Raw genomic sequence first — 17,685 nt, 5'->3', positions numbered from 1 at the left:
CCCTTTAATCAGGGGGGCACTTGATTTAACTGTTTAATTTGATTACAACCAAAAAATAGTTGTAGAGCTGTTGACAATATTTGAAGGGGCTGCTCCTCAAATTCTGGCTGCACTTCAGTCCCACATTCCTGATCTTTGGGCACCCTGTGCGGAGGGGAGCGGGTAGGTCGGAGGGCCTCCTCGTAGGACCTTGTAGGTGGCCATCAGCCGGTCCAGGCAGCGGGCGGTTGAGGGGGTCGTTCAGCCTGACTGCCTGCCTCACTTCCGCGGTTACATCCGAGCCAGGGTGTCCCTGGAGATGGAGCACGCGGTGTCCACCGGTACACTCGCGGCCTTCCACGAGAGGTGGGCGCCGGAGGGACTGGAGTGCATCGTCACCCCCGGCAACCCAATTTTAATTTGAACCATCATTGTTAAAAGTTAATTGTCGGTTTTTAGTGCTCCTTTAATAAGGGGGCATTTGATGTACAGGTACAACCAAAATAGTTGTAGAGCTGTTGAGGTGGGAGTGGCTTAGCCAGTCACGTGATGTCCACAAGACTCAATAAAACCCCAGCCAGTTGGGTTTGGGGGATCCACGATGGGGCAGGTGGTTGTGGGACAGGTGGATGAACCGGTAATGTGTTGCGAATAAACTTACTGGTTCTTAATAGCAAGGGCCTGGAAATCCCAGCCTCCCTGGGACAACCGGGAAAGCATCGCAAAAGCTGGTTTTCAGCGTATAACGCGCATGCGCTGAAAACCGGCTTTTCCGATCCGTCAGGCTGGAGCTGAACAGATCATCCATATCTCTGGCGCGAGGACATTTGCTTGGGCAAGATTGCGGGATTTACCCATATCCTGCCCAGCAAATGCCCTCAAAACTCTTGCGCCTGATAAAAGCAGGCACCTCGCCCACTGTTACAGGCGTAAGAGTTTTAAAACATACAAAAACATAATTAAATAAGATAGAAGAAACACATTTTATTAAAAAAAAACCTTCCCCACTAAGACAAGTTTATTTTTAACCCCAATTACAAAACTTTTTTAAAAATCGCAAAAATATTTTTTCTAAAAGGCATTTATTAACTTTAATTTCAATTAATTTTAATTGTGTGAGGTGTGTTTGTTTATTTTTTTGTTATGTGTGTTTATTTCCCCCCATTAATAGCGATGAGAACTGGTGGATAGGGAGATCCCGTTGCTATTAATGAGAAAGCTTTGGAATGCTGTATCTGATTGGCTGAGCAGTCCCATGTGACTGCACCTCCTGCACGGGAACCGGGAGGACGGGAACGCGCTCTGCAGCGCGGGAAGAGGAGGCCCTTCCCGCCGGAATCCCTCGCTCCAACCCAGACCCACCAGGTCGATTCGGAGAAATGTTTCAGGTCGGAGGCATCTGCCCGTGGCAAGCCTCCGACCGCCATTTCTGGGCCATCGTGTTGCTCGGAATTATTAAGCAAAGAACCCATGAAGCAAATACATTACAGGGGGGATGGGGGGCGGGGGGCAAGGAAGGGTCGGTTTGCTTTCTGATTGGCCTGGGAAGCCGTGAGTGACGGGCCAGTTGGGCGACCAATGGCGGACGTGTGTGAGGGGAGGGGGAATCGGTCACAGGATGAAACCTCCCAGGGACATATCCAACCAGAGTTGGCAACCCAGTAGCCTGCCCCAAGTGCCCCCGCACCCGCCCACCCCCCCCCGCCCTTCCCCACTCTTCACGAGTGAGTTCGAGGCAGTGAGGCTTGATGGGTTATTCCACCGTGAGGAGCATCACTGCAGAACTCGAGCCCGTCTTGGGACGCCCCCCACCCCCCACCCCCGAGCCCCACACTTTCCCACATGATCCTCGTTGGACTGTGATTGGGAGCTGACTTTAACTCCCTCATGAATTCCGCCCCCCATCCACAGCAGGGTGGTGTGGAGGGGTAACTCACAGCCCACCTCCACGAAGCCAATCCTGAACTTCGGAGCTCGGTTTGAGGGCCAGGTGGAGGCAAAGATCATCGACGTGGAACCTGAGACACAACCCCCGACCTTCCCCTTACCCCCACTATCCCCTCCCCCGATCAACGAGGCCCAATGGACTGACCTTGAGGAGGTGAAGAGGGACCCATTGACTCCGCCAAAGGTCGACAGGGCCACAGAGATGGGCATGATCCAGGACATCACCCCCAGCAACTTTTCTCCAAATGTCTGAGGAAGGAGAGAGAGAGAGAGATGGATTAACCAGGAGAGTAGACCCAGGTACTGCACGGGTTAGATACAGAGTAAAGCTCCCTCTACACTGTCCCATCAAACACTCCCAGGGCAGGTACAGGGGGTTAAATACAGAGTAAAGCTCCCTCTACACTGTCCCATCAAACACTCCCAGGGCAGGTACAGCACGGGTTAGATACAGAGTAAAGCTCCCTCTACACTGTCCCATCAAACACTCCCAGGGCAGGTACAGGGGTTAGATACAGAGTAAAGCTCCCTCTACACTGTCCCATCAAACACTCCCAGGGCAGGTACAGCATGTGGTTAGATACAGAGTAAAGCTCCCTCTACACTGTCCCATCAAACACTCCCAGGGCAGGTACAGGGGTTAGATACAGAGTAAAGCTCCCTCTACACTGTCCCATCAAACACTCTCAGGGCAGGTACAGGGGGTTAAATTCAGAGTAAAGCTCCCTCTACACTGTCCCATCAAACACTCCCAGGGCAGGTACAGGGGTTAGATAGAGAGTAAAGCTCCCTCTACACTGTCCCATCAAACACTCCCAGGGCAGATACAGCACGGGTTAGATACAGAGTAAAGCTCCCTCTACACTGTCCCATCAAACACTCCCAGGGCAGGTACAGCACGGGTTAGATACAGAGTAAAGCTCCCTCTACACTGTCCCATCAAACACTCCCAGGGCAGGTACAGGGGGTTAGATACAGAGTAAAGCTCCCTCTACACTGTCCCATCAAACACTCCCAGGGCAGGTACAGGGGGTTAGATACAGAGAAAAGCTCCCTCTACACTGCCCCATCAAACACTCCCAGGGCATGTACAGGGGGTTAGATACAGAGTAAAACTCCCTCTACACTGTCCCATCAAACACTCCCAGGGCAGGTACAGGGGTTAGATACAGAGTAAAGCTCCCTCTACACTGTCCCCATCAAACACTCCCAGGGCATGTACAGGGGGTTAGATACAGAGTAAAGCTCCCTCTACACTGTCCCATCAAACACTCCCAGGGCAGGTACAGCACGGGGTTAGATACAGAGTAAAGCTCCCTCTACATTGCCCCATCAAACACTCCCAGGGCAGGTACAGGGGGTTAGATACAGAGTAAAGCTCCCTCGACACTGTGCTATCAGACAATGTGCCAGACTCCTCCATCACCATCCCTGGGTGTGTCCTGTCCCACTGACAGGATTGACCCACCAGAAGTGGTGGCTCAGTGGTACACACTCAGGAGGGAGGGGCTCTGGGAGTTCTCAACATCGACTCCGGACCCCCATGAAGTCTCACGGCTTCAGGTCAAGCTTGGGCGAGGAAACCTCCTGCTGATTCCCCCACCTCCCGCCCTCCCTCAGCTGATGAACCAGTAGCCCTCCATGTTGAACACCACTTGGAAGAAGCACTGAGGGTAGCAAGGGCACAGAACGTACTCTGGGTGGGGGGACCTCAATGTCACGAGTGGCTCGGTAGCAGCTTTACTGACCGAGTCCTGAAGGACGCAGCTGCCAGACCGGGGTATGCGGCAGGCGGTGAGAGAACCACCACGAGCGAAAAACCATTCTCGCCGTCGTCCTCACTAATCTACCTGTCGCAGGTGTATCAGTCCGTGACAGTATCGGTAGCAGTGACCACCACACAGTCATTGTGGAGACAGAGTCACATCTTCACACTGAGGACACCCTCCACCATGTCGTATGGCACTACCACTGTGCTAAATGGGATAGATTTAGAACAGGTCTAACAGCTCGAAACTGGGCATCCATGAGGCGCTGTGGGCCATCAACAGCAGCAGAATTGTAACCTCATGGCCCGGCATATCTCTCACTCTACCATTACCATCAAGCCTGGGGACCGACCCTGGTTCAATGAGGAGTGTGCAAGAGCGCGCCAGGAGCGGCACCAGGCGTACCTAGACACGAGGTGCCAACCTGGGGAAGGTACAACACAGGACTACATGCATGCTAAACAGCGGGAGCAGCATGCTATAGACAGGGCTGAGCGATCCCACAATCAACGGGTCAGATCAAAGCTCTGCAGTCCTACAACATCCAATCATAGAAACATAGAAAACAGGTGCAGGAGCAGGCCATTCGGCCCTTCGAGCCTGCACCGCCATTCAATGGGTTCATGGCTGAACATGCAACTTCAGTACCCCATTCCTGCTTTCTCGCCGTACCCCTTGATCCCCCGAGTAGAAAGGACTACATCTAACTATCATGAATGGTGGTGGACCATTAAACAACCAGCGGGAGGAGGAGGCTCCATGAACATTCCCATCCTCCATGATGGCGGAGCCCAGCACGCGAGTGCAAAAGTCAAGGCTATCTACTGCCAGAACCTCCTGAGGTTCCCACCACCACAGAAATCAGTCTTCAGCCAATTCGATTCACTCCTCGTGATTTCAAGAAACGGCTGCGCGCACTGGATGCAGCAAAGGCTACGGGCCCTGACAACATCCCGGCTGTTGTGCTGAAGACTTGTGCCCCAGAACTAGCCGTGCCTCTAGCCAAGCTGTTCCACAACAGCTACAACACTGGTATCTACCCGACAAGGTATGTCCTGTCCACAAAAAGCAGGGCAAATCCAGTCTGACTCTCAATCATCAGCAAAGTGATGCACGGTGTCGTCGACAGTGCTATCGAGCGGCATTTACTCACCAATAACCTGCTCACCGAGGCTCAGTGTGGGTTCCACCTGGACCACTCGGCTCCAGACCTCATTACAGCCTTGGTCCAAACATGGACAAAAGAGCTGAATTCCAGAGGTGAGGGGACAGTGACTGCCCTTGACATCAAAGTGTGGCATCAAGGAGCCCTAGTAAAACAGAAGTCAATGGGAATCGGGGGAACAACTCTCCACTGGTTGGAGTCATAACCAACACAAAGGAAGATGGTTGTGGTGGTTGGAGGTCAATCATCACAGCGCCCAGGACATCGCTGCAGGAGTTCCTCAGGGCAGTGTCCTCGGCCCAACCATCTTCAGCTGTTTCATCAATGACCTTCCCTCCATCAGAAGTGGGGATGTTCGCTGATGACTGCATGGTGTTCAGTTCCATTCGCAACTCCTCAGATAATGAATCAGTCCTTGCCCACATGCAGCACGACCTGAACAACATTCAGGCTTGGACTGATAAGTGGCAAATAACATTCGCACCACACAAGTGTCAGGCAATGACCCCCACCCTCCCTCCCGCAGTTATCAAGATCCACGGCGTGGCCCTGGACAACTGGACAACGTGGACCATTTCCCATACCTCGGGAGCCTCTTATCAACAAAGGCAGACATTGATGAGGAGATCCAACACCGCCTCCAGTGCACCAGTGCAGCCTTCGACTGCCTGAGGAAAAGAGTGTTTGAAGACCAGGCCCTCAAATCCACCACCAAGCTCATGGTCTACAGGGCTGTAGTGATACCCGCCCTCCTGTATGGCTCAGAGACACGAACATGTACAGTAGACACCTCAAGTCGCTGGAGAAATACCACCAACAATGTCTCCGCAAGATCCTATAAATCCCCTGTGAGGACAGACGCAGCAACATTACCGTCCTCGACCAGGCCCAACATCCCCAGCATCGAAGCACTGACCACACTCGACCAGCTCCGCTGGGCGGGGCCACATTGTCCCCATGCCAGACACGAGACTCCCAAAGCAAGCGCTCTACTCGGAACTCCTTCACGGCAAGCGAGCCCCAGGTGGGGAGAGGAAACGTTACAAGGACACCCACAAAGCCCTCCCTGATAAAGTGCGACATCCCCACCGACACCTGGGAGTCCCTGGGCCCAAAGACCAGTCCGCCCCTAAGTGGAGGAAGTGCATCCGGGAGGGCGCTGAGCACCTCGAGTCTCGTCGAGCGCATGGGAACACCACCACCTCCATGTTCCCGTCCCAGTCACACACCATCCTGACTTGGGAATATATCGGCTGTTCCTTCATCGTCGCTGGGTCACAATCCCGGAACTCCCTCCCTAACAGCACTGTGGGAGCACCTTCACCACACGGACTGCAGCGGTTCAAGAAGGCGGCTCACCACCACCTTCTCAAGGGGCAATTAGGGATGGGCAATAAATGCTGGTCTTGCCAACGACGCCCACATCCCAGGAATGAATTTTTAATCAATACTCCCAGGACAGGTACAGCACGGGTTAGATACAGAGTAAAGCTCCCTCGATACTGTCCCATCAAACACTCCCAGGGCAGGTACAGGGGGTTAGATACAGAGTAAAGCTCCCTCTACACTGTCCCATCAAACACTCCCAGGGCAGGTACAGGGGGTTAGATACAGAGTAAAGCTCCCTCTACACTGTCCCATCAAACACTCCCAGGGCAGGTACAGCACGAGGTTAGATACAGAGTAAAGCTCCTTCTACACTGTCCCATCAAACACGCCCAGGGCAGGTACAGGGGGTTAGATACAAAGTAAAGCTCCCTCTACACTGTCCCATCAAACACTCCCAGGGCAGGTACAGGGGGTTAGATACAGAGTAAAGCTCCCTCTACACTGTCCCATCAAACACTCCCAGGGGAGGTACAGGGGGTTAGATACAGAGTAAAGCTCCCTCTACACTGTCCCATCAAACACTCCCAGGGCAGGAACAGCACGGGGTTAGATACAGAGTAAAGCTCCCTCTACACTGTCCCATCAAACACTCCCAGGGCAGGTACAGCACGGGTTAGATACAGAGTAAAGCTCCCTCTACACTGTCCCATCAAACACTCCCAGGACAGGTACAGGGGGTTAGATACAGAGTAAAGCTCCCTCTACACTGTCCCCTCAAACACTCCCAGGGCAGGTACAGGGGGTTAGATACAGAGTAAAGCTCCCTCTACACCAGGTGTTAACAGGTGGAGTTGTTCTTTACTGTGAGTCTCCCTCTGATGTGACCAGGGTCAGGGACGTGGTTGTGGTGGTTAGGGGTTGGGGCCCCCAGTGCAGATCCCCGTCCATGGTGTCGGACGAGCTCATTGCTTGGCCGCGCGGTGGCGATGGCCCGGGACCGAGGTGCAACGTACGGGCCGCGTGGGGTCACGGATCTTACCACTGCCACCGCATTGCTCTCCAGCAGCTCCATCGGCGACATGGCCGTCACGTAGGCGATGTTGGCAAAGACGTAGACAAAGGTCACCAGCGGGATGGAGATGAAGATCGCTCGCGGGAGGTTCCTGCAGTATGGGGGGGGGTTAATGGAACACGGTGAGAGGGTGCAGTGAACACAGGTAGGGTGGGCAGGCGACAGAGAGTGACAGAGGGAGACGGAGAGAGAGAGAGACGCACGTGATGTAATACACACGTTCCCAGCCCTTGTGTGATGTAATACACACGTTCCCAGCCCTTGTGTGATGTCATACACACGTTCCCAGCCCTTGTGTGATGTAATACACACGTTCCGAGTCCTTGTGTGATGTCAAACACACGTTCCGAGTCCTTGTGTGATGTCATACGTACATTTCCAGCCCTTGTGTGATGTCATACACACGTTCCCAGTCCTTGTGTGATGTCATACACACGTTCCCAGTCCTTGTGTGATGTCATACACACGTTCCCAGTCCTTGTGTGATGTCATACACACGTTCCGAGTCCTTGTGTGATGTCAAACGTACATTCCCAGCCCTTGTGTGATGTCATACGTACATTCCCAGCCCTTGTGTGATGTCATACACACGTTCCGAGTCCTTGTGTGATGTCAAACGTACATTCCCAGCCCTTGTGTGATGTCATACGTACATTCCCAGCCCTTGTTTGATGTCATACACACGTTCCCAGTCCTTGTGTGATGTCATACACACGTTCCCAGCCCTTGTGTGATGTCATACACACGTTCCGAGTCCTTGTGTGATGTCATACGTACATTCCCAGCCCTTGTGTGATGTCATACGCACGTTCCCAGCCCTTGTGTGATGTAATACACACGTTCCCAGCCCTTGTGTGATGTAATACACACGTTCCCAGTCCTTGTGTGATGTCATAAACACGTTCCCAGTCCTTGTGTGATGTCATACGCACGTTCCCAGCCCTTGTGTGATGTCATACTCATGTTCCCAATCCTTGTGTGATGTCATACGCACGTTCCCAGCCCTTGTGTGATGTCATACTCATGTTCCCAATCCTTGTGTGATGTCATACGCACGTTCCCAGCCCTTGTGTGATGTCATACGCACGTTCCTAGCCCCTTGTGTGATGTAATACACACGCTCCCGTCCCTTGTGTGATGTAGCACACACGCTCCCGTCCCTTGTGTGATGTAGTACACACGCTCCCGTCCCTTGTGTGATGTAATACACATGCTCCCGTCCCTTGTGTGATGTTCCCAGCCCCTTGTGTGATGTAATACACACGCTCCCGTCCTTCGTGTGATGTAGTACACGCTTCCGTTCCCCCTCCTCGTGCTCCCGTTTACCTGTAGGGATCAACCAGCTCCTCCGTCACGTAGTTGAGGAAGTTCCAGCCTCCGTACGCAAACGAGCCTTGGAGGAAGGCCAGGGCCACCAGGCCGACCTCGGGCTCCTGCCACGTCTGAAAGGCGTTCTTGGGTTCCAGCCAGTAATAGTGACCTGCAACCGGAATGCAAGCCGTCAGGCGGGGAGGGGGAAGAAGTGTGGGGGGGGTGCCGGGCACCATCGCAGCTGTGCACTTCAACCCCGACTGCAGGTCACCCTTAACTTAGGGAGCACCAGCCGTGGCTCAGTGGGCAGCACTCTCGCCTCAGAGTCAGGAGGTTGTGGGTTCAAGTCCCACTCCAGGGGCTCGAGCACAGAAATCCAGGCTGACACTCCCAGTGCAGTACTGAGGGAGTGCCGCACTGTCGGAGGTGCCGTCTTCTGGATGAGACGTTAAACCGAGGGCCCCGTCTGCTCTCTCAGGTGGACGTCAAAGATCCCACGGCCACTATTTCAAATAAGAGCGGGGAGGTGGAGGAGTTATCCCCGGTGTCCTGGGGCCAATATTTATCCTTCAATCAACATAACAATTATCTGGTCATTATCACATTGCTGTGTGTGGGAGCTTGCTGTGCGCAAATTGGTTGCCGCGTTTATCCCAACATTGGCTGCACTCATTGGCTGCAAAGCGCTTTGAGACGTCCGGTGGTCATGAAAGGCGCCACATAAATCCAACTCTTTCTTTTCTTTATGGTGTCAATGGGCTGCGGGAGGAGATTAAATGGGTGGGGAGAGTGAACAAAAATGGCTGCCGCGTTTCCGACATTACCACCGTAATTCGAAAGGTGCGTCATTGGCTGAGGTACGTACTACGCTTTGGGGCCTCCAGAGGTGCTGTAGAAATTAAACTCTTTTTTCTTTCTTTTCAGAGTTGGAACTCTAGGTCGAGGTGATGGGGACTCACATGAGGCAGATTAGTTGCCGGATAAGCGGCTAAATCTGAAGAAGCCTGGGCCTAGCTTCCCCCACTCCATCACATGAAGTGGAAGATTGGGACCATGAGAGAGGGGCCTCCGCCCCCTCCCGCTTCCCCAGCTGTTCACGCTCGTATCGCCCTCCCCAGATTAGCCTCGGCCTTCCCAGTCAGGCAGCTTTCTGAGACGGAGGCCCTTGACCTCTGCCTCCTGCGCTCCCCGAGACCTGGCCCCCAGCCACCAGCGTTGGCAACCAAGATGACGCACGTGGCCTCGCCTCAGCATGATCGCAGCTCGAGGCCCGGTTGCCATGGTGACCTGGGGAGTTATCAGACGGTATTTAAACTAATCTGATGCTCTGACAAATTTAACCCTGTCAGGGGACTGGAGACGGAGGGGGAAAGAGAGAGAGAGAGAGACAGAGACAGAGAGAGAGAAAGAGACAGAGACACACACACAGACAGGGGGGAGAGAGAGAGAGAGGGAGAGGATGAGAAAGAGAGCGAGAGATGGGAAGTGAGAGAGTGGGAGGGAGACTGAGGGTACAGAAAGAGAGAGACAGGGCGGGGGGGAGGGAAAGAGAGAGTTAGAGAGAGACTTAGAGAGTTAGAGTTAGAGTTAGACACTGGGGGAGGGGGGGCGGAGAGAGAGAGAGAGAGAGAGAGCGAGCCATGGAGGGCCCACTGCTTAGGTTGTGTAAGCTAGTTGAGAGACTACGGTGCTGTGTTGCCGTGGTTAGGCCGGTCTGCGGGTGCTGTGTTGCTGTGGTTAGGCCGGTCTGCGGGTGCTGTGTTGCTGTGGTTAGGCCGGTCTGCGGGTGCTGTGTTGCCGTGGTTAGGCCGGTCTGAGGGTGCTGTGTTGCTGTGGTTAGGCCGGTCTGCGGGTGCTGTGTTGCTGTGGTTAGGCCGGTCTGCGGGTGCTGTGTTGCCGTGGTTAGGCCGGTCTGCGGATGCTGTGTTGCCGTGGTTAGGCCGGTCTGAGGGTGGTGTGTTGCCGTGGTTACACCGGTCTGAGGGTGCTGTGTTGCCGTGGTTACTCCGGTCTGCGGGTGGTGTGTTGCTATGGTTACACCGGTCTGAGGGTGGTGTGTTGCTATGGTTACACCGGTCTGCGGGTGCTGTGTTGCCGTGGTTAGGCCGGTCTGAGGGTTGTGTGTTGCCGTGGTTAGGCCGGTCTGAGGGTGGTGTGTTGCCGTGGTTAGGCCGGTCTGAAGGTTGTGTGTTGCCGTGGTTAGGCCGGTCTGAGGGTGGTGTGTTGCCGTGGTTAGGCCGGTCTGAGGGTTGTGTGTTGCCGTGGTTACACCGGTCTGAGGGTGGTGTGTTGCCGTGGTTAGGCCGGTCTGAGGGTTGTGTGTTGCCGTGGTTACACCGGTCTGAGGGTTGTGTGTTGCCGTGGTTAGGCCGGTCTGAGGGTGGTGTGTTGCCGTGGTTAGGCCGGTCTGAGGGTTGTGTGTTGCCGTGGTTAGGCCGGTCTGAGGGTGGTGTGTTGCTGTGGTTAGGCCGGTCTGAGGGTGGTGTGTTGCCATGGTTAGGCCGGTCTGAGGGTGGTGTGTTGCCGTGGTTAGTCCGGTCTGAGGGTGGTGTGTTGCCGTGGTTAGGCCGGTCTGAGGGTGGTGTGTTGCCGTGGTTAGGCCGGTCTGAGGGTGGTGTGTTGCCGTGGTTAGGCCGGTCTGAGGGTGGTGTGTTGCCGTGGTTAGGCCGGTCTGAGGGTGGTGTGTTGCCGTGGTTAGGCCGGTCTGAGGGTTGTGTGTTGCCGTGGTTAGGCCGGTCTGAGGGTGGTGTGTTGCCGTGGTTAGGCCGGTCTGAGGGTGGTGTGTTGCCGTGGTTACACCGGTCTGAGGGTGGTGTGTTGCCGTGGTTAGGCCGGTCTGAGGGTGGTGTGTTGCCGTGGTTAGGCCGGTCTGAGGGTGGTGTGTTGCCGTGGTTAGGCCGGTCTGAGGGTGGTGTGTTGCCGTGGTTACACCGGTCTGAGGGTGGTGTGTTGCCGTGGTTACACAGGTCTGAGGGTGCTGTGTTGCCGTGGTTAGGCCGGTCTGAGGGTGGTGTGTTGCCGTGGTTAGGCCGGTCTGAGGGTGCTCCACCTACCTTGGCAGATCTGCACGAAACCCATGATGATGATGAGACCAAGTGCCAACAGTTTGCCAGCCGTGAAGATGTCCTGCACATGGGTTGCCCATCGCACGCTGGAGCAGTTCACCCAGGTCAGCAGCACTAGAGGAGGATGGGAAAACAGGCAGTCAAGGGGACAGTATGGGAGCAGGGAAACACGGCAAGAACCCACCGGGATAGCGGCCAGGGACCCGCATCTCAAAATCCTGGAACTCCAGACCTGAACCCACTGTGGGAACACCTTCACCGCACAGACTGCAGCTGTTCAAGGCGGCTCAGAACATCTTCTCAATTAGGGATCGGCAATAAATGCAGCCTTTCCAGTGAGCCACACCTCCTGAGAATTAATGAGTTTGCTGGGTTGTCTTAAACTCAGATCTTCAGACCCTCTACACTGCCCCATCAAACACTCCCAGGGCAGGTACATCACGAAATTAGATACAGAGTAAAGCTCCCTCTACACTGTCCCATCAAACACTCCCAGGGCAGGTACAGCATGGGGTTAGATACAGAGTAAAGCTTCCTCTACACTGTCCCATCAAACACTCCCAGGGCAGGTACAGCACGGGTTAGATACAGAGTAAAGCTCCCTCTACACTGTCCCATCAAACACTCCCAGGGCAGGTACAGCATGGGGTTAGATACAGAGTAAAGCTTCCTCTACACTGTCCCATCAAACACTCCCAGGGCAGGTACAGCACGGGTTAGATACAGAGTAAAGCTCCCTCGACACTGTCCCATCAAACACTCCCAGGGCAGGTACAGGGGGTTAGATACAGAGTAAAGCTCCCTCTACACTGTCCCATCAAACACTCCCAGGGTAGGTACAGGGGGTTAGATACAGAGTAAAGCTCCCTCTACACTGTCCCATCAAACACTCCCAGGGCAGGTACAGCATGGGGTTAGATACAGAGTAAAGCTCCCTCTACACTGTCCCATCAAACACTCCCAGGGCAGGTACAGGGGGTTAGATACAGAGTAAAGCTCCCTCTACACTGTCCCATCAAACACTCCCAGGGTAGGTACAGGGGGTTAGATACAGAGTAAAGCTCCCTCTACACTGTCCCATCAAACACTCCCAGGGCAGGTACAGCGCGGGGTTAGATACAGAATAAAGCTCCCTCTACACTGTCCCATCAAACACTCCCAGGGCAGGTACAGCATGGGTTTGATACAGAGTAAAACTCCCTCTACACTGCCCCATCAAACATTCTCAGGGCAGGTATAGGGGGTTAGATACAGAGTAAAACTCCCTCTACACTGTCCCATCAAACACTCCCAGGGCAGGTACAGGGGGTTAGATACAGAGTAAAGCTCCCTCTACACTGTCCCATCAAACATTCCCAGGGCAGGTACAGCATGGGGTTAGATACAGAGTAAAGCTCCCTCTACACTGTCCCATCAAACACTCCCAGGGCAGGTACAGGGGGTTAGATACAGAGTAAAGCTCCCTCTACACTGTCCCATCAAACACTCCCAGGGCAGGTACAGGGGGTTAGATACAGAGTAAAGCTCCCTCTACACTGTCCCATCAAACACTCCCAGGGCAGGTACAGGGGGTTAGATACAGAGTAAAGCTCCCTCTACACTGTCCCATCAAACACTCCCAGGGCAGGTACAGCATGGGGTTAGATACAGAGTAAAGCTCCCTCTACACTGTCCCATCAAACACTCCCAGGGCAGGTACAGGGGGTTAGATACAGAATAAAGCTCCCTCTACACTGTCCCATCAAACACTCCCAGGGCAGGTACAGCATGGGTTTGATACAGAGTAAAACTCCCTCTACACTGCCCCATCAAACACTCTCAGGGCAGGTACAGGGGGTTAGATACAGAATGAAGCTCCCTCTACACTGTCCCATCAAACACTCCCAGGGCAGGTACAGGGGGTTAGATACAGAGTAAAGCTCCCTCTACACTGTCCCATCAAACACTCCCAGGGCAGGTACAGCATGGGTTTGATACAGAGTAAAACTCCCTCTACACTGCCCCATCAAACACTCTCAGGGCAGGTACAGGGGGTTAGATACAGAGTAAAGCTCCCTCTACATTGTCCCATCAAACACTCCCAGGGTAGGTACAGGGGGTTAGATACAGAATAAAGCTCCCTCTACACTGTCCCATCAAACACTCCCAGGGCAGGTACAGCATGGGTTTGATACAGAGTAAAACTCCCTCTACACTGCCCCATCAAACACTCTCAGGGCAGGTACAGGGGGTTAGATACAGAGCAAAACTCCCTCTACACTGTCCCATCAAACACTCCCAGGGCAGGTACAGGGGGTTAGATACAGAGTAAAGCTCCCTCTACACTGTCCCATCAAACATTCTCAGGGCAGGTACAGGGGGTTAGATACAGAGTAAAACTCCCTCTACACTGTCCCATCAAACACTCCCAGGGCAGGTACAGGGGGTTAGATACAGAGTAAAGCTCCCTCTACACTGTCCCATCAAACATTCCCAGGGCAGGTACAGCATGGGGTTAGATACAGAGTAAAGCTCCCTCTACACTGTCCCATCAAACACTCCCAGGGCAGGTACAGGGGGTTAGATACAGAGTAAAGCTCCCTCTACACTGTCCCATCAAACACTCCCAGGGCAGGTACAGGGGGTTAGATACAGAGTAAAGCTCCCTCTACACTGTCCCATCAAACACTCCCAGGGCAGGTACAGGGGGTTAGATACAGAGTAAAGCTCCCTCTACACTGTCCCATCAAACACTCCCAGGGCAGGTACAGCATGGGGTTAGATACAGAGTAAAGCTCCCTCTACACTGTCCCATCAAACACTCCCAGGGCAGGTACAGGGGGTTAGATACAGAATAAAGCTCCCTCTACACTGTCCCATCAAACACTCCCAGGGCAGGTACAGCATGGGTTTGATACAGAGTAAAACTCCCTCTACACTGCCCCATCAAACACTCTCAGGGCAGGTACAGGGGGTTAGATACAGAATGAAGCTCCCTCTACACTGTCCCATCAAACACTCCCAGGGCAGGTACAGGGGGTTAGATACAGAGTAAAGCTCCCTCTACACTGTCCCATCAAACACTCCCAGGGCAGGTACAGCATGGGTTTGATACAGAGTAAAACTCCCTCTACACTGCCCCATCAAACACTCTCAGGGCAGGTACAGGGGGTTAGATACAGAGTAAAGCTCCCTCTACACTGTCCCATCAAACACTCCCAGGGTAGGTACAGGGGGTTAGATACAGAATAAAGCTCCCTCTACACTGTCCCATCAAACACTCCCAGGGCAGGTACAGCATGGGTTTGATACAGAGTAAAACTCCCTCTACACTGCCCCATCAAACACTCTCAGGGCAGGTACAGGGGGTTAGATACAGAGCAAAACTCCCTCTACACTGTCCCATCAAACACTCCCAGGGCAGGTACAGGGGGTTAGATACAGAGTAAAGCTCCCTCTACACTGTCCCATCAAACATTCCCAGGGCAGGTACAGCATGGGGTTAGATACAGAGTAAAGCTTCCTCTACACTGTCCCATCAAACACTCCCAGGGCAGGTACAGGGGGTTAGATACAGAGTAAAGCTCCCTCCATACTGTCCCATCAAACACTCCCAGGGCAGGTACAGGGGGTTAGATACAGAGTAAAGCTCCCTCCACACTGTCCCATCAAACACTCCCAGGGCAGGTACAGCATGGGGTTAGATACAGAGTAAAGCTCCCTCTACACTGTCCCATCAAACACTCCCAGGGCAGGTACAGCATGGGGTTAGATACAGAGTAAAGCTCCCTCTACACTGTCCCATCAAACACTCCCAGGGCAGGTACAGCACGGGGTTAGATACAGAGTAAAGCTCCCTCTACACTGTCCCATCAAACACTCCCAGGGCAGGTACAGCATGGGGTTAGATACAGAGTAAAGCTCCCTCTACACTGTCCCATCAAACACTCCCAGGGCAGGTACAGGGGGTTAGATACAGAATAAAGCTCCCTCTACACTGTCCCATCAAACACTCCCAGGGCAGGTACAGCATGGGTTTGATACAGAGTAAAACTCCCTCTACACTGCCCCATCAAACACTCTCAGGGCAGGTACAGGGGGTTAGATACAGAATGAAGCTCCCTCTACACTGTCCCATCAAACACTCCCAGGGCAGGTACAGGGGGTTAGATACAGAGTAAAGCTCCCTCTACACTGTCCCATCAAACGCTCCCAGGGCAGGTACAGCATGGGTTTGATACAGAGTAAAACTCCCTCGACACTGCCCCATCAAACACTCTCAGGGCAGGTACAGGGGGTTAGATACAGAGTAAAGCTCCCTCTACACTGTCCCATCAAACACTCCCAGGGTAGGTACAGGGGGTTAGATACAGAATAAAGCTCCCTCTACACTGTCCCATCAAACACTCCCAGGGCAGGTACAGCATGGGTTTGATACAGAGTAAAACTCCCTCTACACTGCCCCATCAAACACTCTCAGGGCAGGTACAGGGGGTTAGATACAGAGTAAAACTCCCTCTACACTGTCCCATCAAACACTCCCAGGGCAGGTACAGGGGGTTAGATACAGAGTAAAGCTCCCTCTACACTGTCCCATCAAACATTCCCAGGGCAGGTACAGCATGGGGTTAGATACAGAGTAAAGCTTCCTCTACACTGTCCCATCAAACACTCCCAGGGCAGGTACAGGGGGTTAGATACAGAGTAAAGCTCCCTCCACACTGTCCCATCAAACACTCCCAGGGCAGGTACAGGGGGTTAGATACAGAGTAAAGCTCCCTCCACACTGTCCCATCAAACACTCCCAGGGCAGGTACAGCATGGGGTTAGATACAGAGTAAAGCTCCCTCTACACTGTCCCATCAAACACTCCCAGGGCAGGTACAGCATGGGGTTAGATACAGAGTAAAGCTCCCTCTACACTGTCCCATCAAACACTCCCAGGGCAGGTACAGCACGGGGTTAGACACAGAGTAAAGCTCCCTCTACACTGTCCCATCAAACACTCCCAGGGCAGGTACAGGGGGTTAGATACAGAGTAAAGCTCCCTCTACACTGTCCCATCAAACACTCCCAGGGCAGGTACAGCGCGGGGTTAGATACAGAATAAAGCTCCCTCTACACTGTCCCATCAAACACTCCCAGGGCAGGTACAGCATGGTTTTGATACAGAGTAAAACTCCCTCTACACTGCCCCATCAAACATTCTCAGGGCAGGTACAGGGGGTTAGATACAGAGTAAAACTCCCTCTACACTGTCCCATCAAATACTCCCAGGGCAGGTACAGGGGGTTAGATACAGAGTAAAGCTCCCTCTACACTGTCCCATCAAACATTCCCAGGGCAGGTACAGCATGGGGTTAGATACAGAGTAAAGCTCCCTCTACACTGTCCCATCAAACACTCCCAGGGCAGGTACAGGGGGTTAGATACAGAGTAAAGCTCCCTCTACACTGTCCCATCAAACACTCCCAGGGTAGGTACAGGGGGTTAGATACAGAGTAAAGCTCCCTCTACACTGTCCCATCAAACACTCCCAGGGCAGGTACAGCATGGGGTTAGATACAGAGTAAAGCTCCCTCTACACTGTCCCATCAAACACTCCCAGGGCAGGTACAGGGGGTTAGATACAGAATAAAGCTCCCTCTACACTGTCCCATCAAACACTCCCAGGGCAGGTACAGCATGGGTTTGATACAGAGTAAAACTCCCTCTAAACTGCCCCATCAAACACTCTCAGGGCAGGTACAGGGGGTTAGATACAGAGTAAAGCTCCCTCTACACTGTCCCATCAAACATTCCCAGGGCAGGTACAGCATGGGGTTAGATACAGAGTAAAGCTTCCTCTACACTGTCCCATCAAACACTCCCAGGGCAGGTACAGGGGGTTAGATACAGAGTAAAGCTCCCTCCACACTGTCCCATCAAACACTCCCAGGGCAGGTACAGGGGGTTAGATACAGAGTAAAGCTCCCTCCACACTGTCCCATCAAACACTCCCAGGGCAGGTACAGCATGGGGTTAGATACAGAGTAAAGCTCCCTCTACACTGTCCCATCAAACACTCCC

General features: G+C 53.5%; 1 protein-coding gene across 1 annotated transcript in view; it reads right to left on the bottom strand.

Annotated features, from left to right (window-relative positions):
- Positions 1 to 17,685, bottom strand: part of LOC139235595 (large neutral amino acids transporter small subunit 2-like) — a 119,973-nt gene that overhangs the window by 42,946 nt on the left and 59,342 nt on the right. Inside the window, exons 4-7 of the mRNA XM_070866629.1 lie at positions 11,626 to 11,751; positions 8,588 to 8,741; positions 7,229 to 7,352; positions 2,072 to 2,175 (exon numbers count right to left, since the gene is read on the bottom strand). Coding sequence (XP_070722730.1) covers positions 2,072 to 2,175; positions 7,229 to 7,352; positions 8,588 to 8,741; positions 11,626 to 11,751 — 508 coding nt within the window. The remainder of the gene's footprint in view (positions 1 to 2,071; positions 2,176 to 7,228; positions 7,353 to 8,587; positions 8,742 to 11,625; positions 11,752 to 17,685) is intronic.

This window comes from Pristiophorus japonicus, chromosome 23, assembly GCF_044704955.1.
Source record: "Pristiophorus japonicus isolate sPriJap1 chromosome 23, sPriJap1.hap1, whole genome shotgun sequence".
Lineage (NCBI taxonomy): Eukaryota > Metazoa > Chordata > Chondrichthyes > Pristiophoridae > Pristiophorus > Pristiophorus japonicus.
The sequence above is the reverse complement of the archived record's forward strand: the minus strand, read 5'-3'. Positions and strand labels throughout refer to the sequence as shown.